Here is a 26,671-nt window from a genome sequence, read left to right as displayed (position 1 = left end):
GAGCTTGCTCATTGTCTCAGGATGTCCACAGCCTTGCTCCCTGCTCCATACCCTCTCTCTTCATCCTTGAATGGCAGTTCTGGGCCTCCATCTAGCCCTTGCTTAAGTACATTCCCTGGGCAGTCTTACCCACTCTCCTAGCTTCAGCTTACATGCCACAGAGCAGGGGTTCTCAACCAGGGGTGATTTTCTCCCCTAGGGAGCATCTGGCAATACGTGGAGATGTTTTTGGTTATGACAGTTGTTGGTGTGTGTGTGGGGGGCATCTAGCGGCTGGAGGCCAGGGATGCTGCTCAACAGCTCTACTGCACGGGACAGCCCCCCACAACAAAGAATTAGCAATAGTGTTGAGGTTCAGAAACCCTATGGTAGAGATGCCCACACAACTGCCGAGCGCAGATTCTGGACATCTGCAACCTACATTTCCCAGACTATGTCAAATGCATAAACTGAAAGCTGACTTTATCTTCCTCTTGTGTCCTCCCCTTTCTCTCACCAAGTTTTGTTGACTCTCCAGGAATTTTTTTTAAATCTGGCCTCCCTATTCTATCACCTCCCTTCAGACTCAATTTTTCTTCCTCCCAATCTTTCTTCCTTAAAGGACTGACACGGAACTTCCCAAAGTGTTTCTTAGCAAGTGGCTTAAAACCCTCCAGTGGCTCCCCTTCACCGCCAGACTTCTTGGCCTGGATGGCCTCAACCTAATGATCCCGTGTCATCTCGATCACCCCGCCTCAGACTACAGTGCTGTTTCTTCCACCTAAATGTTGTTGTCTTGCTCCTCCATCCAGCAAATCCCCTTGTCACTGCAGAAAACAGTCACTGCCACTTCGCTTCCCTTGCAATTACACATTTGCTCCCTGTTCTCACAGGATTCCAAACACCTGGTACAGCTCTCGGCGTACAGCTCTCGGCGTACAGCACTGCAATTCTTCTTCTCAGTCTGGGTCTCAACAATAACTAGGGGACCTTCTTGAGGGCAGGGACCCCATCTGAGTCACTAATTTAGGCCTGTATGCCGAGGCTGACTGGTATATGGCCTCCTTTCTCCGGGCCAGGGCACAGCTGAGGGATGAGGATTTCTGCCGAGTCCCTACACTCCTGAATACTGGGACCCTTGGAACTAGAAAAGCCTACAGCAGGCTGGCGATTCTGGACTCTTCCCTTGTTGGCGAGGAACGTGGATCCCAGAAGTATGTCTTCCAGTCTTTGAACGGCAAAGGGATCCCAACTATGCTCTGGAGCCCTTGCCATGGCCCAGGCCCCTTGCTAGGCCCAGGTTCAGTGCAGTGGAGAGAAGACAGGGCAGGGGCTCACTCACCACCTCCCCTCCTTCACGGCCCACAGCTCAGTCTGCCTGCATCCAAAGGCTGGGTGTAGGTGGGCTCCTGGAGGGCAGGTCAAGCAGGGAGGGGAACCCTAGGGTTGGGAAAGCATTGCTCTTCCTGCTGCAGAGAAGTGGGGTGAGGTGGTGAAGAGGACAGCAGAGGGTCTGGGAGCCTCATCCTTATGGTGCAGGAGTGTGGGAGGACCACCATTTCTCAAAGATGCATCTGTCCACGCCACCACTTTTCCTGAAAATTTTAGGGGAGTATGACTAGAGCCCAAGTACTGCCCTTCTACTCTGTAGCTATCTCCCCTGCACATTCACGTTTGGGCCTGGAATTCCCTCTCCCTCTGCCTAGTGAAATGCTTTTGTCTTTCAAGGCCTAACTACACCTTCACGTCCTGTAAGACTTCCCTAAACCTCACACCCACAGTGTCTCACCCGTTCCCGCGGCACTTGAGTTCTCAGAGAGGGGACGAAGAAGGCACAGGCGTCAGCCTCCCAGAGGTCGAGCCCGTGTCTCCTCTCCCCGCACACGGCCTGGCACGCAGCTGCTCAGTGTCTGAACGGATGCATGGGGAGGCGCTGCCCGATGCTCACGCCTATCTGACCGCACAGAGGGTGGTCTTCTCTGACTGCCTGGGGGAGGGGAGGCAGGAACACATAATGATAAAACTGGTTTTTACAAAGCAATGTTGTTTGTACCAAAATATTTAATGAATATGCTGTTAAAATAAAACCAACAAAAGAAACAGTAATACAATTTTACTGGTTTATGTTTCAGTTCATAAAGTTGACACACGGAAACTACCCTAGCACAATGGCCACGCACCTAGTTTAGATGGGCTAACACCTGTTTTGGTAACTGAACAAGACACAGAAAGCGGTGGAGGGGATCCCAGTTTGGGGGGTAGGGGGTTGCCACTTGTTACCTCCCTTATCACAGATGACCTCAGCAAGTGTTAGTACAGCCAACAGGAAAAGATACAAAACAACCCAAGGGTCTTTATATACAAACCAGTGCTTCTTGTAACCAGCTACCTCCACACCACATGCGGAGAAGACGACAAAATCATCTGTGAGACAGCCTGTCAGCATATCACCATATAAATTAAAAATCCAAGTTATTTTTTTTTAAAAAAGGTGCGAAAACCTCGCTTCCATAGTTTTGAAGTGAGAACTTGCAGCCCATCAGAACAGTGAGGTTCACATCCAGCCACCTCTGGGGAGGGCCTGGGGCCCAAGCAGGCAGGGAGGGACACAGGCCAGTAGGATGGGGGCCTCTCGGCACGTGCGTCCTGTACATACTCACATTCACACAAACACACACACACAGCTCAGTGTCTCTCTCATTTGTACAACCTGTTGTGCAAAAACATACGAACCATGAAGTGAGGGAGCTCTTCACAGCTCTCCTAACAGCAGTGGGGAGAGCAGTGCCCAGCCAACCTTGAGTGAAATTAAGTGCCCAAGTAGCCACATGATTAAGTTGTGTTCATCAGTCCTAGTCTGGGGTTTAAACACTGTCGATTGGGCGCATTGGGAAAAGATATTTTTTTATATATATATATATATATATATATATATGTATGTACACACACATGACACATTAAACAAAATAAGATTTCTCCATGTTATGATTAACCCAGTCTCAGTCGGTCAAGTCGCCCACCCCAGCCCTGTGAAGTCATTTTGGCAGCTAACACTACAAAACAACAGGAACTATGTGAGTTGCATAGAATTGATAGAAACATGAATGATGCCAAACCAAAAACCTGTGCATCGCATAGTTTTAACAAAACTAGGTGGCTTCAGCTACAAGAATGAAACCCTCCTGTTTAAAACAAAGTGCTTCTCTGTGTCTACCTGGAGGACCCTCTGCTGGCACTGAAGCAGACATGAGTTATTTGAGTCACTGATCCCCTGGCTTCCTGCCCGCACCCCTCCCCCCCCCGCCCAATATATATATAATACGTATATTAAAAACAAAAAAAAGATTAAAGGTTTAGGAAAAAACCAACAGCCTAAAGGATCCCCAAACTCTGATAATGTCAACTCAGCCTCTGAGCTGGGTGAGGTGTTGACCGACAGTGGGAAGAGGCCTAGAGTCACCCGGAGGAGTGATTTTCTAGAGTGCATCCAGAGCGTCAGTTGAGCTAGCAGGCCGGTTAGTATCAGTAGTTTTGAGAGCCTCACCCCAGAGGCTGCCTGCTTCGTGAGCTCTGTCCACTGACCTACCAACATGCTTCTATGGATCTGACTTAAGTACATTCTGGTCCTGGGACATGTCACAGAATCACACATCTGGCCAAAGAAGGCAACAAAAGGTGTCGTGTTTTCTGAAGGTGTCTGGAAGCAGCAGCTGCTCTCAACAAGTCTCTTTCCCTTGAACCCCAGTTGCCGTCTTGATGGAGCTCAGCGTTCGGTTAAACCATGTCTTCTTGGCTGCCTGGACCTCGTTTAGCGCAAGGCCTAAATGGTGCTCCAAGTCCTGCAAGAGGAACAGTGTACATGACGATGGTGGGCTCCAGTGTCAATGACAATGCCTGCCCAGAGCTGAGCCAAGACAAGAATTCAATCTATTTACTCTTGAGAGACCTCTAGAAATTCCCCCAGTCTCAAACTGGCATAGAAAGATTTGGCATGCCTAATGCTTTGTGCTCTTTCCTAGTTGAGACCTCCTAATTTCTTGCTTAGTCTATTTATTAAAATAGCCCCCTAGTTGAGCTTCTCACTCCCCTGTCCACCCACTGCAACCAGGCAGGCAGAACTAACGCTCCAGCTAAGACTGTAGCATTAATTCCCAGCAAGAATCTTTAAAGTCTAGACTCCCTAGCAAGGCATTTGGGATGCTTCACAATCTGGGTCCACAGATTCTCTTCCAGCTTAGCACCCACCCCACCGCACCCCCCAACTGTTTCCTGAAGCTCCTTACTGGGCAGGCCGCCTCCTCCCTCTGTGCTGCCGAACATGCCACTCACTCCACCACTTTCTCACTTTCTCCTCTGCAGCTGCAACCCCTGTTCACTCTTTGATCATAGCTCAGATACTGCTGCCTTGGTGATGCCTTTCCTGATTGTCCTGGACAGTCACACAAGCCATGTCTTTGTTCTGCAGCCCAGCACCCAGAACAGGGCCTGGCAAAGAGCAGATGCCCAGTGAATGTGTACGATGCAGGAGACCAGACCCTAAGCTTTAGTCCTGAACTTGGTTCCTTCCACAAACAGTGCTTCGTGCCTACCTTGTGCTCAGTATTGGGTGCTGGTGGAACTAGCCATGCAGGATAAAGACGACCAAATCAGGAACAGAGGCTCAGATAAATGAGGTCACATGCTCAAAGTCACAAAGCTAGTTAAGTGATGAGAGTTGGGACACAAAAGCTCACATTTATGAAGCCCTCAGACACTGTGCTGAGCCTTTTTGTAACATTATCTTATTTAGTCCTTAAGGCAAACTATTAGATAAAGACCCTCATCATCTCCAACCGCATATGCGGAACCTGAGGCGTAAAGAGGTTGCTAACTAACCCAAGGTCAAGGAGTTTGGTGGTGCAGCTATGATTTCAAAGTATGTGTTCTCCACTCCAACAAAAAGATTCCAAGCTCGATGATGATCCTCATTATGAGAAAGTCCAATCCTTAGGACAGGACAATCACTAATTAAACATCCACTGGTAAATAACAAGTAATGGGCTTTTCCCCATGAGGATTATGGTCAAAGTTTAAAGGGGGAAAAAACTCCAAACCATAAAGATCCTTTCTGGGGTTTCCAGCCCATACCCAGAGATCCAGCCTGCATGCAGGTCCGAGTCCCACCGCACCAAGGCAAGAGGCGGCATGCTGCTCATTGCGGTGGGGCCCAGGCTGTTACCTGTATCTTACACTCAGCTTCCACCAACTGCAGCTTCGTCTGTGCCAGTTCGAGTTCCATCTCTCTCAGCTGGTTGTTGAGTGTCTCTTTCTCTTCATCGGTGTCTTCATCTAAGACTTCCTTAGCTGAGCTGATGCCCTTGATGCGCCCTTCTTTGTTGAAAAATTCCCGGCAGCGCTCACAGTCATCCACTTTTTGCTGAAATTGAATATCAGATGTGAAGAAGCAAAGAAGAGAAACTGGCCCTTTAGAAGCATATGATCATCCCCTTTCTGGGAAGGCAAGACATGGCGTCTTGGTTGAACATTACAGCTTCTGAAAGACTATGTTCTCTCTGTAAACTGACCGACAGCCTATTGGAAAAGCTACCTGGTATTATATACCAAAAGCAATAAAAATATTCTTGTCTTGCTCCAATAACCTCACTGCTAGGAACTTCGGATAAAAAAAATGAAGAAACTATGACAAGATGAAGATTTATATACAAGGATTTTCAGTGCAGAATTAGAGAAAAAGGGGGAGGGGGTAAATTCTCCAACGACTGGGAGAAATTAAATACGCTATGCTGTCTTTATACAAGGAAGTATGCAGTCTCCAAAAAGTTTTTGAGGAATTCTTCATAACGTGGTAAAATGGTTAAATGCTGGGTGAACTAGGACACAAAAATGTATATAAAGGATGGTTAAAAATATATACCATATTTCATCAAAAGAAGATGCCAGTGACTGTGAGAAACGGTTTATTTTCCTCTAAGAAAATATTCTGCCAACTAAACCACAGAAAGCCATCAGTTATAAAACATGTCCCAATTTCAGAGATGTAAATGTGAAAAAATGTGTACCTTAGGATGAACGAAATTTTGTATGTTAAAGTAAACACAGAATAAAGACTGAAAAGAATATACACCAAAGTGTTAACGATGGTGACGCTATCTGTGGGTAGTAGGATTATAAGTTTTTTTTCCTTACTCTTGTTTTAACAATTTTCTGCAATGAGCATTATTAGTTTTAGAATCAGAAAATAAATTATATTTAAAGAGTAGGCAGCTGCTGGTTAGACACTACTTATGATGGAGGCCGGTGCCATCTTGCTCCAGGTAAAACGCTGTTTTGTACAAACATGGCCGTGAGCACAGAACTCTTCCACATTCCTGTCCACTGATTTATAAATATGTTAGTAAAGCATCTTTCAGCAAATTACTCATCTTAGTAAAATTTGGTAAGTACTCTAATACAGGTACAGCTTAAAGAAACAAAGCATCAAGTTACAAAAGCCTCCAAATTGGCACCAAAACATTAAAAAATTCAAGTCCTCCTTGTATTTGGATCGTTATAGAGAAGGCACTGAGCTCAGAGGGGAGTGTCCCCAGTTCTACAGAACAAATCAGACCACGTGGTCTTGACCTCTGCATCCCCCCTCAAGCAAAATCTATCACTTGCAGGACTCCTTCACCTACCATACTGACAACAGTCAGAAATCTTGGGGCATCTGCATTTTTTTTTTGTAGTCAAGTTATCCCAAGGAGGATGTTACACAAATTTATAAGGAAAACGGGCGCTGGTATTTTGAGAATTAATGCCGGAGCCCTTTTGGTTTCATCTGTAGTCCATTCCAGAGGAAAAAGGCGTAATATCAGCCGTCATTTACTGAGCCAGGCCATGACAGGTGCCTTATCAGGTGCTTGTCAGCTTCTCACTTTTGCAATCAAAGTAAACTACCCCCTTCCGAAATCTGTTGTGCTCAATATAGCCACAAAATCAACTAGGTGGTATAAAATCTCTTTGGTAAAGGAAGACTTACCCGAATTTTCTCAATTTCCACTTTATTAGCTGTCTGCTGTTTCTCTAATCTTTCACTCAACTGAGAACAAATCTAAAGAAACAAACATAATATAAAATGATAATCTCTTGGGCAATGTCATCATCTGAATAATTTGGGCTCAGGATGAATTCTATAGTGGAAGCTGGACTATGCTAAGAGGAATTAAGACAGTACCAAACAGGCTGCTACTGCGCGGGAGGGGGTGTGAATTGATGGATGGGCAGAGGCTCCTCTGGCTGTGCCACCTCTGCATCCATCAGCCTAGGGCTTGCAGGGACACACGAGTGACAAACTCGATGGCCAATGGTTTACGAACACTTGCCAGACTTGTAAGTCAGCATGAGATCCTAGTGTAGGAAGGAACAAGACTAATTCAGTTATGTTCTTAAAACTCAACCAGCCAGGGCGGGAACTGGTTCCACGTCACATGACCATACACGAACAGAAGGCCATGATTCTGAATCTGAAATGCTCCCAAGAACATAGTGTGACCTTCACTTATTAAACACCTCTTTATATGATGGGCACTGCGCCAGGTGCTCGACAAACATGACCTCATGGAATCCTCACAAGGGTTCCCCGGGAGAGTGATTATTTCCCTTATTTTACAGTTGAGAACCAGTGAGGCAAAGTGTGGAGTGAAGGGAAGTAAGCAGTCAGTGCAGTGGCAGAGCTGGGAAGCACTCGGGTGTGGAGTGGACATATTTCAACCAGGCAAGCAGGGCTTCCAGAGTACATGGCCCAGTTCCAGGATGCATGGACCCACCTGCTTATAGTCGCCGATGATAGAACTGTTTTTTTTAATCTCAGATTCTGCCTTGTCGAGTTCCCGACGACACATTTCTTTTAACTGCATACATTAAAAAAAGCCAAAGTGAATTTTTAAGAGAAATATAAAGGAAGCTCTGGCACTAACTGCTTCCTGCTGGGCTTTCCAAAAAGTGCCTGACCTAACTCTAGAAGGGCCCTAATTCACCTTCCTTCTTCCTTCACCCTCCGCAGTACTAAAGCCCCATTTTTGATGCCAGGAGAGGGAGAGAACAGTCGAAACTTCCAAACACATCAACCCCATTTCAGACTGGAGCTTCTGCTGAAGTCCCTCCCCGCCAGCGCAGCCCAACCTGTGAACCTGAGCTGACCGAATGCAGAAGAGCTAACCAGAGGCTGCCACTTCTCCAGGACCTCAGGGTTTATGCAGCTCTCCCCTCAGGCAGTTGTGACTGAGACTGGAGGGCGTTACTGTTAGGAGAACAGTAGCAGAGGAGGGGGCTTGCTCCAGGGCAGGGAACACCCAAAGCTCTTCTGACGGCTGCAGGCCTGTGCTCCCAGTGACTGTGGACAGCTGGCTCAGGACAAGCCTTCCAGAGTCTGCCCAGTGGGGAGATAGCACTGGGCAGGTGGGGAAAGAGCCAGCCATTAATAGGACGTCTGCTTTCCTTCTGCAGAAATGCTACGCCTTTTCTCTGTCACGCTCAGATGCTGACACATGGGAATTTCTCCTGTTCCAATGAAGGATGAGCTTTGCCTACTGTCTCCTCCTACGCTTTAATTATTAAGAACCATTATGCTTTACACATAAAGGTAATTACACACAAAATAAAAAAGGCCTTTGGAGAGAAACTGAAGCCAGCTGGCTCCTGGTTCTCCAGTGCCAACAGGAAGCTAGCAGCTGAACTCGAAACTCTCAAGCATTTGCAAGACACAGAAGAATGTGGGAGGGGCGAAGCTCCCCTCACCTGAGCCGACTCTTCTTCCAGCCGTCTCTTCTCTTCTTCTGCATCAATCAACTTCTGTTTGGTCATAAGCAGCTCCTTATTCAGTGCATCTGCCTTCTCCTCAGCCTGAAACATTTAAAAGATGCTGTTACAGAACAAGAATTGGGAAGTGGAAGGGGCTTGAATTACCCAGCAAAATCCCACTTTAAGATAATGGGGAAACTGATCCAGAGAGGTGAAAGGATATGCCCAAGGTCACACTGAGACTAGACTCATGCAGAAGTGTCTGGCCCAGAGGAAGTGCAGGGCAGTGGTTAGGAGCTCAGCCTTCAGCATCAGACAGCCAGGGCTCACCTCCCATTGTTCCCTGACCATGTGCCTCTTGGACAAATCATTAAGAACCTCTCTGAGCTTCAGGCTCTTCATCTGGGGGGACAAGGCATGGAAAGGATTCAGCACATTGCCTAGCATATAGTAAACACTCAGTAAAAGGTAGCTGTCATTATCATTAATAGAAATAATTTATTCTGGTTTTCTTCCTCCAAATTCTCTGTAGTTCTCTGCTTCATCAACAAGTTCTGCATTTTGTTCTCACTGATACCTGATAAAGGAGGCCACCCCTTTCCTGGCATTCTCTTTTTATTACCTGAAATGGCTATCCTCTACCCTAGTTTTTTTTCTAAAGCATGCAAAGGTCGTGTAGGCACATCTGTGGATCCCAATGAGAATGATACACCTGTGCCTGATGTAAGAGTTCCTAACACTGGACATTGCAAGGATAACTGAAGAATGAGTGACTGTAGCATGTTAGAGGGCAGTCTAGGAAACAGGGCAGAAACTCCTAGTGACAGAGCACTAGATATAGAGCGTCTTTGACAACGGACGGTGGTTTCCCTGAAACTAAACGACATTTCTGATGTCAGCTAAAGTCGTGTGACTGAGCCCCTGCGATTTCCACTACAGTGCACTTCCTCTGACGTCTCTCTTCTTTGAGAGGAAGAGGTTGCAGAGGACTGAGGCCCTAACCGGAGAACTCAGAATGGCATCATATGCAAACTCAAAAGGCCATCAATTACTGGGAAACTGCACATGCATGCAATTAAATGGGATCCTAGAGTTAGGCCTGTCCTTTCTGGGGAGTGGCTAATCATCTCCTTCTCTAGCTCAAACCCAAGAAGCAATCAAAAGGGAAATGAGAATCAGAGGAAATAATTAGTAAGGGGAATGAAGTCCTGTTAACAATTTTGTTTTATGTACCTTGCTTTATTGCACTTCGCTTTATTGCGCTTTGCAGATATTGCGTTTTTTTAACAAGACCCTCCACCGGCAAAACGATTATGATTCACTGAAGGCTCAGAGGATGGTTACCATTTTTTTGTAATAAAAAGTATTTTTTAATTAAGGTATGTATATTGTTTTTTAGACATAATGCTATCGCACATTTAACAAACTACATGATGGCATAAATGTAACTTTTACATGCACTAGGAAACCAAAAAATTCGTGTGACTTGCTTTATTGGTGGCATTTGCGTCACGCGGTATTCATTTTACTGTGGTGGTCTGGAACTGCACCCGCAAAATCTTGGAGGTATGCCTGCACCGCCCCCTTCTCTCCTGTGGACTTGGTTTACATCTTCGAAGCAGTCCTTTGGAGCCTGTGGCATGTATTTGTTCTCTCATTTACTCATTATCACTGCCATGGTCAATAATAATTCATACCAGGACTGATTCTAAAAAGTATGGGACAGCCAGCTCATGAACTGGGTCTTCTAACTCAAGAATCTTCCCTGGCCACCCTGATTCCCCAACTCATAAAAAAGCTGGGTGGGAAAGTGATTGCCCCAAGCTCTCACAATGCATGTAGCAGAGCTTGAATGTGAAACCAAGTTGTTTGACATTAAGCCCAGCATTTGTGCCATCGCTGCAAGAGCAGACTCTCAATGCTGTGCCAACAGGAAGGTGCAGAGAGGCTACTGGACTAACCAAACTAGGGTCCTCTAATGGCACCATCCTCACTGCACAGTCACTCTATTTACATAAGCATACGAGGAGAGAACATCTGCTGGTAATAACAGACTTCCAGTTCTGGTCATGAGGGACTAACAGGGACCAAATTTACCCTCCCACTGTAAACAAAAAACTCAACAAAATACATAAAACTACTGTTTTAAAAGACATTGAAAACAATAAATGCAGAACTGTGGTTCCTGGGAGAAAAACACCAAACAAGGTGAGTCCTACTATCACCCTGGGTTTCTGCCTAAAGGTACATTCTGGACCAAGGAGCAGGTGAGGGGTTCCAAACAGAGCATGCTTCAAAGAGTTAAGGAAGCACAGTTAGGGAGTCAGAGATGCTGAGGTGGCTGGAAGCTATGGAGCAGAGCTCTGAAGATGAGAGAGTTCCAGAACAGCTAAAAAGGCAATAGAGGAGATAAAATGAAATCATGAAAATGCCCAGTTAAACCAAAGAAGGCAGAAAATGAGAAAAAAGAAGAAAGAAAAAGCAAATACAACAAACAGAGAACAAATAGCAACGTGGTAGACTTAAATTCAACAAATAATTATATTAAATGTAACTGGTCTAAACAGTTCAATTAAAAGAAGATTGTAACACTGAATAAAAAAGCAAGACTCAACTATATGCTGGCTACAAAAACCCATTTTAAATATAAAGACACAGATATGTTCAAAGTAAAAGGACAGAAAAAGATATATACCATGCAAAACCATGAAAGTTGGGAGTGGCTATATTAATATCAGATGAAGTAGATTTCAGAACAAAGAGTATTACCAGGGACAAAGAGGGACATTTCACAACAATAAAAGAGTCACTCCATTAAGAAGGCATAATAATCTGAAATGTATGCCTAAATTCAAATTATAGGAAACAAAAGCTGACATAACTGAAAGGAGAAATAGATAAATGCACAATTAGAGTTAGAGACTTCCACACTGCTCTTTCAGTAAGTGACAAAACAAGTAGAGAAAAAACCATTAAGTCTGTGGAAGATCTGAACAACACTCAACTGACTGACAAACTGACATGGACAGAGCTCCCCCCACAACAGCGCATGTCTGCTTTCCAAGTGCATGTGGGACATTCACCCAACAGACCACATGGTAGGCCCTAAAATAAGCAGAAATATATTTTAAAAGGATTAAAATCAGAAAGGACACGTACTCTGATCACAACTGAATTAAATTAGAAATTAACAACAGAAAAATTTCTGGGAAAAATCCCTAATAGTTGAAAATTAAACACCCACTAGTAATTAATTAACTCATAGTCAAAGAAGAAATCACCAGAACTGAGTGCAAACAGAAACACAACATACCAGGATGCGTGGGATGCGGCTGAAATAATGCTTCAGGGAGATTTATAACTTTAAATGCTCATTTTAGAAAAGAAGAAAAGTCCAAAATCAATGATTAAGCTCCCTCTTTAAGAAGCTAGAAAAAGAGCTAATTAAACGGAAAGAAAAGCAGAAGGAAATAATAAAAATCAGAAATCAATGAAACAAAACAGAGAAAAAAAAAATCAATGAAACCAAAAGCCAAAATATCAAAAAGCCAAAACAAAATATCAACCAAAGTTAGACTGATTAAGGGAAAAAGGAAAAAAGACATAAATCACCCAGATCAAAAATGAAAGAAGACATCTTGACAGATCTTATAAACATCAAAAGAATAAGGAAAAATCAATGACTTTATGTCAATACATTTGAGAAATAAGATGAAATGGATAAATTATTTGAAAGACAGAAATTATAAAAATGGACACACAAAGAATTAGAAATTTGAACAGCTCCATATTTGGAAATAAATTGAATTCATAATTAAATAACTTCCTGCTGAGAAAATTCCAGGCCCATGTGGCTTATATAGGGTATTAAATCAAAAGTTTAATTAAGAAATAATCCTACACAAAGTCCTTAAGAAAATAGGGGCCGGCTCTGTGGCCGAGTGGTTAAGTTTGCACACTCCGCTGCGTTGGCCCAGGGTTCGGATCCTGGGTGCGGACATGGCACCGCTTGTCAGGCCACGCTGAGGCGGCGTCCCACATCCCACAACTAGAAGGACCTGCAACTAAGATACACAACTGTGTACAGGGGGAGTTGGGGGAGATAAAGCAGAAAAAATAAAAAAAAGGAAGGTTGGCAACAGTTGTTAGCCCAGGTGCCAATCTTTAAAAAAAAAAAAAAAGAAAATAGGAGGGAACACTTCATAGTTCATTTTAGAAGGCCAGCATTATCCTGATATCAAAACCAGACAAAAACATTAAAGAAACTCCAGACAAATATTCCTCATGAACACACAAAAATCTTTAATACAAATAAAAATCTTTAATAAAAAATAGAAACTCCAAGTTTCCTTCGGAATGCAAGGTTGGTTTACATTGAAAAATCAATTTATCTCACCATATTAACAGAATTAGGAGAAATAACAAATAATCACCTCAACAGATGCAGAAAGAGCATTTGAAAAAATTCAACACCCATTCATGACAAAAACTCTCAGCGAAGAGGAAGAAAGGACAACTTCCTCAACTGATCTGTGAAAAACCTACAGCTAACATCTAGAAAGGCAGTGAAGGTCAACTCTCAACATTCAACATTGCTTCAACACTGCTGTGAAGGTGGTCAGTGCGGGAAGGACGAAAAAGAAAAGGCATAAAGACTTGAAAGGAAGTAAAACTGTCTTTATTCAGAGATGATATAATTGTGTATGTGGAAAATCCTAAAAAGTAAACAAAAAAGCTACTGGAATCATAAGTGAATAGCAAGGCCACAGGATACAAAGTCATATAATCAATTGTTTTTCTAGAGACTAGCAATAAACAATTGGAAAATGCAATTAAGAAAACGATACTCTTTATAATAGATTAAAATACGTGCAAGTTTTATAAACTGAAAATTAAAACACAATGCTGAAAATTGAAAAAGACCTAAGTAAATGGAAATTCATGGATTGGAAGGTTCAATTATCGTTTAGATGTTAATTCTCCCCAAGTTGATTTATGGAGTCACTGCAACTCCACTCAAAATCTCAGAAGGCTTTTATTTCTAGAAGTTAACAAACTGATTCTAGTATTTATATAGAAATGCAAATGACTTTAAAAAGAACAACAAAGTTGGAGCACTCACGTGATCTGATTTTAAGATTGAAAAGCTACAGTAACTAAGACATAGGAGAGACATAAAGATCAGTGGAGCAGATACAGAATTGAGGAGATCCACACATATACAATCAACTGATTTTTGATAAAGAGGCCAAAGCAATCCAACGGGGGAAAGTTCAGCAACAATCCTGCTCAAGGTCACAGAACCAGTGTGCGGTGGAGCCACACCTTCAATCCCAGCCGTGGGCTCCTGAGTCTGTTCCCTTCACTCTCGCATTACATTGCCTTAATGTAGGGAGCAAGCATGCCAGAGGGGACTCAGGTATGGTCCTGTGAGCCCTGTGCTAGGTGCCTTGCATAGGTTCCCTCTCAGCCTTCAGCACGAATGTCAGGTCTGGGCATTACTGCCGTTTCACAGAGAAAAAACTTGGTTAGGGTCACCTAGGGACTCAGTGGCTGACCAAGAATTTCTTCACAGCTGCCGTGTAATGAGTAACAAAAGTGACAGGTAAGGAATAACAAAAGTGATGTAAAATCAACTGGAAATACAGAGGGTTCTGGAAATCCTATAAGCCACAAATGAGTGCTTTTCTCTGGGATGAAGAAAGGGAACAGCCGAAAGGAATGAAGTTCTTTCAAAAACCTGACCAAGTCCCTGAAGTCAGAAAAAGGTGAGAGGACCCCACATCCCTCACTTAAGAACCTAGTTGATTTTCAGTCACGATTCAATAGAAACAAGAGAAGACTAACTCAGAAAGGGATTCAAAGTTTACTGAGGGAAAGGTCTATATTCTCAGCACTGTCGATGGCTGGAGGATGGGACCCCAGTTTGATATTCCTGCGCCCTAAAGACAGCAGGCACCTTGCTCCTCTGAGCCAAGTTACGAGTGTGAGCTCTGGTGTCAGGCCACGTGGGTTTCAATCTGACGGCTCTGCCCCTGACTAGCAGTGTGACCTGTGTAGGATCTTCAACCTCTTTTTGTTTCAGTTTCTTCATCAGTAAAATGGGGATCATAACTATATCCCTATGCAGTATGGGTTGTTTTGAGAGTTTGATAAGATAATAAATACAAAGCACTTAGAGCAGTGCCTAGTACTCGGGAAATGCTCAGGAAATGGTCACTAGTATGTGTCAGTATCACTGGTCCTCCTCAACTCATGGTTTGGTGTAGTTATGACGTCAAATCCTAGCTTCTTGTTCCATATTTATTTTGGAGACAGTGTAGCACTGTAGAAACAGCCTGGGCATTCCATTTAGATGGGCCTGCGTTAGCTTCCTGGCTCTGCTTCTTCCTGGATGCCTTGATCTCTCTGAGTCTCAAGCTTCATGATTGTTAAAAAAAAAAAAAAAATCCTCATCCATAAATGGGGCTCATGTTATTGTCCTTACAAAGCTGAGCTAAGGATAAGAGATATTAGAGTTTAGCAAAGTGCTTATCATAATGCCTGTCACACTGACCATCAGTAAATGGGAATTCACATAATTTTTACTATGTCTCACTTCTGTATCAGGAATGTAAACTAGTTCTTTGACTACTGTGTCAGGATACGACAACTAGAAAAAAGGTTTATATTGATTAGGGGCAGGCTTCAACAACCTAAGAAGTCTACGATCCACCTTAAACTAGTGGAACATCAATGCTATCACTGGGCCTGTCAGACTGGAGAATGCTAGAGCTCAAACTAAAAATCCAATTGGAATTTTAGCTTAAGGTGCCTCTTCATATAATTTCATCGTAGAACACAAAGCTGCTGTCCAGGATGCGTTTTCTTTTCTTCTCCATCTCCCTTCTGCATGATCTACAGCTGCTATGAGAGCCATCTTAAGTGCACACTGTAGCTCTGCTTTAGGGGCCCTTGCTCAATGTCCACCTGCCTCCCTCCACTCACTCAGCAGAAATGCCTGAACAATGAGCGAACGATTCATACAGGCCTTCTACAAAGAAGAACAGAGGGTATGCTGGGAATCTGCACCACAGGGAGGAAACTCAAACCTGATGGGCAGACTGTGGCAAACCGAACAAGCAGTGAGATCTCCAGGTTCCGGTTACTGAGGGCTAATGACCTTGAAACACCCTCCCTCAGAAACTGGAAAAAGGAGCCTTCCCAGTTACATGCAGCTATCTGGAGCTGACAATCAGACATACAGGAGGAACTAACACTGCCTGTGCCTGTTCTTTTTTTTGGTGGTGTTTTTTATATACACCACATCACGTAATTCTCACTTTACCCTAGGACACAGCTATTATTCCACCTCCCCACATTTTACTCTCCTTGAAAGTAGAGTAGCTCGTATTAGAATCCAGGTCTGTTAAAAATTTTTTACTCCATTATTCTATTTCTAAAGAGAAGTAATAAGAACCAGTAGATACTGCCATCTCTCTCTCTTCATCTAACATGTGAACCACTTTGAGAATCTAATGAAAGCACAGACTTCTAAAGAATATAGTACACAATATTTTCACATACCTTTGGTGGATGCCAAGGACCTTGTAAAGTTCATACACCCTATGGGGTTTACTATATCATGTAAATCCCCTGTAAATCCTCAAAAGCCTGTGCCTATCTCGAGAACCTCAGGAAAATGATGGGTAGAAACGTAATCTTGGGAGCCTGACGGGGAAATCTAAGTCAGGTGTCGGCAAATGACAGTCCATGCACCAAATCCAGCCTGCCACCTATGTTGTAAATAAAGTTTTACCGGAACACAGCCAGGCTCATTCGTTGACTTACTGTCTATGGCTACTTCCGCACCAATGGCAGAATTAAATAGTTGCAACGGAGACCATATGGCCCACAAAGCCTAAAATATTTACTATCTATCCCTTTACAGAAAAGTTTGCCAAGCTCTGACCTAAAGCATGAATGACAGACTGCACTTCTTCTAAGGGAAGCTGGTAGTACAGAAAATTGACAAACACCCTGCCAGGAAAGCCATCATCTCAAACTTTTTAAGATTAGGAGAAGCAAGGGAAAACAGAACATCTGCCAACAGAAATTACTGATGAAATTGCAAACTGCTGAGGCAATGAGCTTTATCACAATTGGCAATGCTTATTCAAGAGGCACATAACATGCAGGATAACCAAATCTCTTCTTAGCCTTAGGGGAAGTTAAGGAAATTATAAGGATTAAATGCTACTGCCAATTGTGATAGCATAAAAATTAATCCAAAGGTCTCTCAATCAAACAATATTTGGAAATGAGTTCAAGGACTGCATGTATAACGAGAGAAGAACGTGGTAAGGAGAGTTTAACGAGATAATCAACACTCTCTGAAGGAAAGGAGGGAAGTAATACTGATGGAGCAAGTTGTATCATGAGAGGGAAACTGTGTGGATAACTAACTAGAACAACAGACACTAAAATCAAGGATTTCACTTAAGAGAGAAGTCAAGTGTTTCAGTGGAATCCACCCCTTCAGAGGAGTTACACTTACATTATCCAGGTCCTTTCGCAGCGCTATCTTGCTGGTCACCAGCTCATGGGCTAAGTCATCATTTTCCTGTTCCAACCTCATATTAGCTTCTTGTAGACGCCTATTCTCCCGCTGAAGGGTAGAAAGAAACCAGTTAGATGGAAATGACAATTTCTCCGGGCTACCCCTCAAAACTAATTTCTGAGTCCTATGGAAAACATGGGCGATGTGGCTGGTCTTAACGTGCCACCAATCAACAATTTCTTACTTCCTATCTCCACGGAGAAATACTTCACTGATTCAAGTGGCCTTGTCAAGCAGCTACTACTTATTAACTGTGACGAAAGACCACTGAACTGGAACAAACGAGGCAGCTGGTTTAAGCAAACAGATCTGGCTTTTTCATTTGCAAACTCACAATGAAACTTGAACGCAGAAACAGTGAAACTGAATTTTAAAAAGAACTCAGTAAAGCTGGTTGCAGGCAGAATTAGGTGAAAGGCTGACGGCTCTTCACGTCACCTAGGCCATAAAGCAAACAAACCTCAAATCGCTCAATGGGGTCTTCTTGTTGGGCCTGCTGTTCCCTCATGGTGTGATACTCTTTTTCATATTTTTTCAGCTTCTTTTGACTAATCTGTAGGATAAACCATAGCACAAATTAAAAAGTATCAGAAAGTGATGGACGCTTCAGGGCCTGCACTATAGACCAAGACCTCTGCTGACCTGGCCATCCCCAGTCATTATGAAGTGGTGTTTCCTATTTTTGGAGGGAAATCACCAGAATGGGGCACAAGCCCAGGCCACAAAATTCTTACTCAATGACTACTGTGTCCAGGGTTCTGTTGGGGATAATTGGTTCCTCAGGTTTTTACTGTTAGAATGAACACCTTACAGATAGCCCTTCCTACCTGAGTCTGGTAGGGTCCTGGGTCCTATTGTTCCTAATCACCATCATCATCCACCATTTTATTTAGCACGCAGCCAGCACTGCTGTGAGGTGCTTTATTTTTTTTTTATTTTTTTATTTTTTTAAAGATTTTATTTTTTCCTTTTTCTCCCCAAAGCCCCCCGGTACATAGTTGTGTATTCTTCGTTGTGGGTTCTTCTAGTTGTGGCATGTGGGACGCTGCCTCAGCGTGGTCTGACGAGCAGTGCCATGTCCGCGCCCAGGATTCGAACTAACGAAACACTGGGCCGCCTGCAGCGGAGCGCGCGAACTTAACCACTCGGCCACGGGGCCAGCCCTGCTGTGAGGTGCTTTAAATTTGTGACCCCGTGACACCTCTACAAGGTATGGTATTATCATCCTCATTTTATAGGGAAGTTAACTGAGGTACAAGGAGGTTATGTAACTTGATCAAGGTCACTCAGTTAGGGACTGGCAGATCTGGGATTTGAGCCCAGGCAGCTAGACTCCATCCAAAATCCAAGCTGTAGCTACCTCACTATCCTACACCTGTCACCTTTCCTCTCTACAAGCTCCTTCTGTGCTTTCTCTCTGCGCTTAAAAACACAGTTCTGCTGGTCAGTCTGCTTTGCTGCCCTTTGGCCCCATCAAGCTATTGTCATCTTTCTCTCAAGTCTTTTCTTACCAACCATTTCAAACCACAGGTCTATACTTCCACTTCCACTGTTTCACGGCCTCTCTCTCTTTAATCTCTCTAAATCAAGCTTTTGCTCTGATTATTCTACAGAAAGTACCCTCCTGAAAGTCACTAGTGGTTTCTTTTTTACTATATCCAGTGGGTCTTACCTCTCTCCAACTAGACTTCAAAATTCCTTTACTTTCATGCTTTAAACATGACCAATTCACTCCTCTTCCCTCTAGGAAATCTTTTCTCCCTTTATTCTCTTGGCTTTCCTTCTACCTAACAGGTTTTTCTCCTCTTTTGACTGGTTAGCCCCTTCTCTTTATTCTTATCTAAACCATAACCAAGGGCATCCTTTCAAGATGCAACTTAGTCTTTTGTTTGATTCCTTCCTCTAAACTGCTAATCTTTTCCCTTTGGTGTTTCTTTCTTTTTTTTTTTTGAGGAAGATTGGCCCTGAGCTAACAGCTGTGCCCATCTTCCTCTACTTTATATGTGCGATGCCTGCCACAGCATGGCTTAATAAGTGGTGCATATGTCCACGCCTGGGATCTGAACCAGCGAACCCAGGGCTGCCAAAGCAGAGCACACGAACTTAACCACTACGCCACTGGGCCAGCTCCAACCCTTTGGTGTTTCTTAAATTACATTTTTAGAAATTACAAAATATAAGAAATAGAAAAGTGATAAAACAGATATGTGCAACTTAAAGAATGATGACAAAGTTAATACTCATCCCTTCTCAAAGCTTCAATAATCAGTACTATACTGCTGACTCACAACTCTTTTAGTCCCCAGTTCCAGGTAACTAGGAATCTCAGAGCTAGTCTAGTCAAACGTCCTTATTTTACAGATGAAGAAACTGAGACCCAGAACAGGGAGAGGACAGGCCCAAGTTTGCAGCATGCTGGTGTCAGCACCTCTAATTCCCTGTTCCATTATTTCCTTTCTGTCTAACTTGACCTGCCTGGTGTTCCTCTCCCACTGACTCTGTGGACACCTGCCCGTGTCGGAATGTTTGCAGGTCTGCCTCAATCAGAGATTCTTTCTGGAGTTTGGCTGCTGCCCAAGGGGAGGCAGCCAGGAACATACCACTATGCCCTGGCTGCAGTCTATAGAAAGATGCCCATTAAACACTTGAGGTGAGGCCACAAGCTGGAGAGTGACATCTTTAAACCCAGATCTTCTGCGGTTTAAGGCCAGTGCTGGGGTAAACATTTATTGTGTACGTAAGTGATTCACAAAGAAGCACCTAAATAAAACATCTGTGTGATTAGTAAATTTATAAACAATCCTAACAGATCAATAGTAAAGGAACAGAAAATAAATGAGGCTTGTGGGCAGCAAACGCTTCCTCCCAGTGCTCTCTGCTGTCATTCTGGGTCAATGACAAGGGAGGGCAGTGAGGTCCCCCAGTGCTTTACAAAAAGAAGAACTGCACCAAATCCTACAAAACATTCCCACAAATCTTCAGGACTCTTCAGCTGTTCATTCTCATGCCGGGGTAAGGAAGATTTAACATCTTTTCCCCATTAACATACATTTTAAAAGGTAATTACAAATTATTTCTTCTGCATTTCATTATCACTTATTATAAATACCTCATTCTCAGAGCAAAAAGGTTGATTCTCCCTCAGCCTTGTAACAGCAGTTAATGTATAATGAGCACCTGACAAATACTAGAGCCTTTTTACACGTTATCTCATCTGGTTCTTACGTTTGTGTGACAGAATATGGGCATTTCTTTATGTGTCTCCTGTTTCCCTCATTAAGCATGAACTATTTTTACAGCTAAGGAAACAAAATAAATCCTGTTTAAAATAATTCTCATAATTACTGTTGGCATCTCTAAGACAGTGCTCTGCTAGTTTCTCTAGATGATGGTCTCCGCTGTGCTTCCGAATCAGTCCTCAGGACTGGACACCAAGTTCTGCTGTCTTCTGCAAAGCTTGTTGGTACAGAGTTCTGCCTTCTTTATCAGCTCAGGCTGGCCTTCCCATTTCTCAGCCTCCCTTGTTCTTGGTTCTGGTTCTCTCACCCTCCATCCCTGAAATGCCTTACTCTCCACCCCCACCGCAAACAACAACAACAAAAACAACCCTGCTTATAATGGGTTTACAGCTGATCCTGACTTTTGGAGCACAGTTGACTGCATACCAGAGCCAACTAGTTCAGGCTGTCTCTGAGGCACAGACTCCATGAAAAAGACTGATGCCTGATTCTTGAATGGGAAAACAAGAGGTAGCAACAGCAAAAGCAGCAATTCAAGCGTCCTTAAGAGGCTGCACCCAGGAGAAACCAGCAACCCTCAGCCAGCCTGTCCCATTATCAATGCTTCTCCAGGTCAGAACTGTGTCTCACTCATTGTTGTCTCCTGTCCATGCACATAGAGAGTGCCCAGAAATGACCGCTAAATTAATGAGAAAGGACTCCCTCTTCTTTGCATCGACCTTTCTTCTGAATGGAAATGACAGCCAAACTGAACATACACTGCAAGCTTGGTCCCTCTGCCTGGACAACCTCACACCTAGTTCACTCCCACTCACCTTTCACATCAGAGCTCCAACATCACTTCTTTAGTCAACCTTTCCCTGACAGTCTCTTTCCCCTATCAGGCCCGGTCTTTTGTTATATATTCTCATTGCATTAAGTCAATTCCTCCATGGCACCTGTCCAAGTTCACAATTATTTTAAATAAATAATGCTTGCTTTAAATAAATAGTGCTTACTTGATTGTCTGTCTTCCCACTAGGAAGCAGGTCACATCTGTTTTGCTTACCATCCTATCTCAGTACCTAGCTCGATGCTTGGAACATAATTGGTACTCTAATCACATGGTGAACAAATCAAAACCAATAGTCTTCCTTTTAACCTCTTAAGGATGCAGGGACATTTATTTGTCCAGTAGTTGAGCACTACTCTGTACAGTGTTCTTTGCTGGGCATTAGTGACACAAAGATGTATACAGATCACAATATGCCAACTCCACAAGGGCAAGAACTCTTATTCATTGTGAAAATCCTAATGCTTGGCACATAAGAAGCATGAAAATAATGAATGAATAGAGATACAGTCCTCACTCTTAACAGTCCAAGGTTCATTTTGTCTCTTACTTATACCAATAACATTTTAATTGAATTCAGGAAGCAGGGAAGCTATGGAATTAGCCCCAGAGCTCTGAATCACACCCACTGTTGGCTGACTCCTATCACAAGGCTGTGGCAATCACAGCTTCATACACAGATGTATTTTTGCCCTCAAAGAAGATTAAATTTGAAATTTGTTTTGTTGAAACGTACTTTCAGGGGGGAAAAAAACTCTAATAATTTCTTGGGATAAGAGTGAGCTTGTAATTTAGGTAAAACCAATTTTATACCCCAATGCAACTAGTATGTGGTTCTTAACACTGTTAGGAACAGTACCACTTTGAAAGTCTCCTGAGAGCCTAGGTTCCCATAAAAAGCACTGTCCCCCCAAAAACACAGAAGCCAACACCCCCCACACCCTGGCAATAAAATAGTCTACATACCATTTCAGAGGACTCATGGGCTCCTTGAGGCCCATTCATAGTCCCAACTTAAGAAACCCTGAATTAGAGAGAAGGCAGAAACTTGGAACATGCCAGTTTGATATTTCGGTAGAAGTATAAATTTAGTCCAAAACACCTCTCCCTTTGTCATTCACTTGTCATTAATTTGTCACAGGTATTGAATAATGCTCTCTCTTAAAAACATGTGCTACTTGCCCTGGGAAAGCTGGTCTCTGATCAGCCTCTGGGACAGGCAGAGATGTCAAGGCCCACAGAGATGGAGGAAGAGCGAGAGTGGCTGCTGACTTGGGTGGGAGTGAGGTGGTACACTTGCCACTAAGAGCTTGGGTTTTGCAGGTGGACAGATCAAGGCTCGAGTCTTGGCTCTGCGGATGACTTACTGTATGACTGAGGGCAAGCAGCCTTTTCTCAGCCTGAGGTTCCTCATCTGTGAAAATTCCAACAGTCCTTATGAGGACTTTTATTATGAGGACCACATGACATAAAACATATAAAGAGCTCAGAAGAGTGCCTGGTGTACAGTGAGGTCTTTTTTTTAAAAGATTTTTTTATTTTTCCTTTTTCTCCCCAAATCCCCCCAGTACACAGTTGTATATTTTAGTTGTGGGTCCTTCTAGTTGTGGCATGTGAGACACCGCCTCAGCATGGCTTGATGAGCGGTGCCATGTCCGTACCCAGGATCTGAACTGTAGAAACCCTGGGCAGCTGAAGCGGAGCACACAAAATTAACCACTTGGCCACGGGGCCAGCCCCACAGTGAGGTCTTTTTAATAAAGGGTAGCTGTTACTTATTATTACTATCATCTGCATTCTTGTCCTGAATCAGAGATGAGTTATCCTCTGAACAAGTGCTGCAAATAATGAGCCATTTAAACAAAGTCCATTTAATACAGAAGAGAAAGAAATAGGCTGCTGATAGATAATAGGGACTGATTTCCAAGTTTGGCTTAAGAAACTGTTGCAAAGGTCAGAATCCCTGCTGGACTGGAGTCACAGGGAATCCAGTGAAGGTGAGAGGTTGAATGTTAGTAGCTCTGGATGGCAGGCTTGAAGTATGTTTTGTGGGTGGGTAGGTGGGTAGAAAGAGGTCTAGTACATTAAGGAGATCCTGATTCTAAAGTCCTCATTGCTAAAAAAGAAATCTGACACAAGTCCACCTTCCTTTTTTAGAATGCTTGGGACAAGGACTTTGCTTTTCAGTTACTGATTAAAAGAACCTGAGATTTACATAGGACTTTCAAGATAATAAGATACTTTCACTTTTACACCTACTACCCTCCCTGGGTCACACAGCAGCGGCAGAGCCAGGATGAAAGCCAAGGTCCATGGGACTCCAAGGTCTGCATTCAACACCACTAGAAACAAATCAACATTCTATTTAATTTCTGAGCCATTATATTTAATTTGTTTAAATAGTTAGACTCAAACTCCTTCAAAGATTGCTAAATAGAATTAGGTATTCTGGTTCTACCATCAGAGTATTTTTCTAAAACACAAGAAACAAATAGCAGAGGACCCAAACACATATAAGGACCGAGGGAGACCACCTTATTAAAATAAAATAAGAAGGTAGTGACCATCGCTACCCTTGCATAACTGGCAAAATTTAGAGTTCATTGTACAGAAAGAGAGCACCCACTCAAAAGCGTCCTCATGAAACGCAATTCTAAAAGGCAGGAACAAGCAAAGAGGTAAAACTATACACTGATTTAGCTATAAGGAAAACTGAACTCAATCACAGCATACAGAGAGTAAGTTTCAACACTGACATGGAGACTGAGTTACTCATCATTACATGACAAAGATTACCAAAAATGGATCAATACACTGGCTCTTTTATTCAATCCCTCAATTCCAGTAAAGCACAATGATGAAAAGAATTGACTTTAGAGTCTGAAATTCCTGGGATCTAATCCCAACCCCATCACTTACTAACTTCATATCCTTTGGGAGTTTTCTTCAATTCTCTAAGCTTCAGTATTCACATCTGTAAAATGACCTCATACGGTCACTGTAAGGATTAATTCACTGTGTGGAGACACTACGCAAGATTCTGTGAAAACATCAAGAAACAAGCCTGATGAAGTCACCGCAATCATAAAGCTTAAAATCCTAACACACACCAACTACAAAAGTAATCTGAGCAAGGAATGAAGTTCAAACTAGTGTTGCTTTTAGCTCATGATTAAAAATATCCCGAGGGAAAATATTCCCAAATGCCAAAGAGCTTTCTGTTTCTCCAAATAGCAAATGGTTAGGATTACATTAATTTGGAGATATTGCTATTTGGTTTTTATAATAATATCTTTTCTTACAGGTAATTTAAAATTTAGGACATTCACTTAATGTCTGAAATAACAATTTTCAACAAAGCAATGGTTCAGAAATGCCATTTCACCTTAGGCAGGATTCTACAGCAAAAAGGACAAGTCTTCAGGTTTGATCTAAAAAACCCACTAAGCCTTCTCTTTTAGCATGGTTCCTGCTTCTTCTAAACTAGCCTCATAAATTTGACTTGTTCTCTAAAATCATCGTACAGACATGAAGAAACAGTTGCTCTCACATATTTCTTGAATCAAAAATTTAAAAGGCTGGGGGGCCGGCCCGGTGGCGCAGCGGTTAAGTTCGCACGTTCCGCTTCTCCGCGGCCCGGCGTTCGCTGGTTCGGATCCCGGGTGCGGACATGGCACCGCTTGGCAGCCATGCTGTGCTAGGCGTCCCACGTATAAACTAGAGGAAGATGGGCAGGGATGTTAGCTCAGAGCCAGGCTTCCTCAGCAAAAAGAGGAGGACTGGCAGTAGTTAGCTGAGGGCTAATCTTCCTCAAAAAAAAAAACAAAAAAAAAATTTAAAAGGCTAAGAATTAATTTCTTTCCATTTTCCCCCTCTAAAGACAATGCATAGCACAGCTATGAGTATGAAAGGGTTGTGGAGCTCCTAGGACCATCCGTGATCTCCTGGAACAGTCTATTTAAAGTGAAATTCCTTTCAGATCTTATATTAGAAATGGAAACAATTTTCCTATCTCAAGTCTGACCCATAAAACGGGAGAAATTCAACGGACAGCTAAATGAGTTTTGATGTATGTTGTTAGGTTTTAGGTTAAGAGCAGGGGATCTGAAACTCCTCATGAAATAACATATCTCAGTCTCATAATAAACTAAGGAGAAAGAGGGAGAAGGTAAGAAGTAAAACAGCCGAAAAGAGAGAAAGGTAAAGAGAGGCAAGTACAGACAGACACAGAGAAAGATTTATAGAGAAAAGAAAGACACAGGCACAGAGGAATACAGACGGTTCTGAGCAACACACCCATCTTGTGGCCATTTCAGATACTGCCACACCAAACAATTTCTGTTGCAATGAGAAGAGGCAGTGCAACGGAGTGGAAGGCATTGGAAATGTGGAGTCAGATGGCCTGAGTGCCACCAGGGCTCCTGTCACTGCCCAGCCAGGACCAGCTGGGTAAGTCACTTGACTTCTCGAAGCCTCAATTTCCACACCTGATTTGCCCAACAAACCTCACAGGGTAGTGTGAGGAAGAAATGAGATGCTTATACAAACTATACAAATACTGGAAATTACATCACCATAATTGTTAAAACACAACAATAACAACAACAAAAGCAGGTATTTGTTTCCTGGACTGGCATGTGAGGTAAAGTATTCCCAATCCCCACTTTAATCAGGAAATGCAACTGAGAAAACTGAGCCACAATTTAAAAAACAAATTAAATAATAATGGAATGGGATTTCATTGAGTTACAGAGCCAATGTTTCTGTTCTAAATTCTATACCAAAAAGTTCAAAAGCTAGTTTCCACACCGCTCACATAGCAAGAATCCCCTTTTCCACGTCTAGAGGAGGCTCCAAAGCTCTGATGATCACACACATTCTCTGTGCTGACTGTAGCACTTACTGTTGTGGTCCACATGACGCAGGACTCAAGCCTGAGGTTGCCAATGAGTTTTCTCATTTTTGAGCTGGCAAATTATCACTGTGACTGAGGTTCTCTGCTGGTAATTGGCTCAGCTATTGCCTATATCCCCTTTAAGATTTTTTGGTATTAAGTATAGCTACCAGAGTACAACTAATCATCATAACTAAATCATGCACAGCATATCCCACCTTTTAGCAGAAAAATCTCATTCTCTAACGTCTTGGTGAATCTGTAGGCTTTCCATTCTGTGAGTCACTTTCAAGAAAAATTCCTATCTTTCTCACTCGAAACCATGAGCAAATAAAGAGGAGAACCATCCA

At 43.0% G+C, this 26,671-nt stretch overlaps 1 protein-coding gene across 18 annotated transcripts in view; it reads right to left on the bottom strand.

Moving 5' to 3' along the window:
• Positions 1-2,022: 2,022 nt before the first annotated feature.
• RABGAP1 (RAB GTPase activating protein 1) overlaps positions 2,023-26,671 on the bottom strand; it is a 160,742-nt gene continuing 136,093 nt past the window's right edge. For 13 of the 18 annotated variants that reach the window (XM_070596371.1, XM_070596380.1, XM_070596377.1 and 10 more), the window contains 8 exons: positions 17,817-17,909; positions 17,294-17,404; positions 9,088-9,159; positions 8,755-8,859; positions 7,785-7,868; positions 6,998-7,069; positions 5,198-5,395; positions 2,023-3,818 (listed from right to left, as the gene is read on the bottom strand). In XM_070596371.1, coding sequence (XP_070452472.1) covers positions 3,696-3,818; positions 5,198-5,395; positions 6,998-7,069; positions 7,785-7,868; positions 8,755-8,859; positions 9,088-9,159; positions 17,294-17,404; positions 17,817-17,909 — 858 coding nt within the window. In that variant the 3' untranslated portion in view covers positions 2,023-3,695. The remainder of the gene's footprint in view (positions 3,819-5,197; positions 5,396-6,997; positions 7,070-7,784; positions 7,869-8,754; positions 8,860-9,087; positions 9,160-17,293; positions 17,405-17,816; positions 17,910-26,671) is intronic. The other 5 variants (XM_008517924.2, XM_070596372.1, XM_070596376.1 and 2 more) reach the window with 1 other exon arrangement.

Source organism: Equus przewalskii, chromosome 26, assembly GCF_037783145.1.
Source record: "Equus przewalskii isolate Varuska chromosome 26, EquPr2, whole genome shotgun sequence".
NCBI classification, from domain to species: domain Eukaryota; kingdom Metazoa; phylum Chordata; class Mammalia; order Perissodactyla; family Equidae; genus Equus; species Equus przewalskii.
Note: the sequence above shows the minus strand (reverse complement) of the source record. Positions and strands in the feature narration are given on the sequence as shown.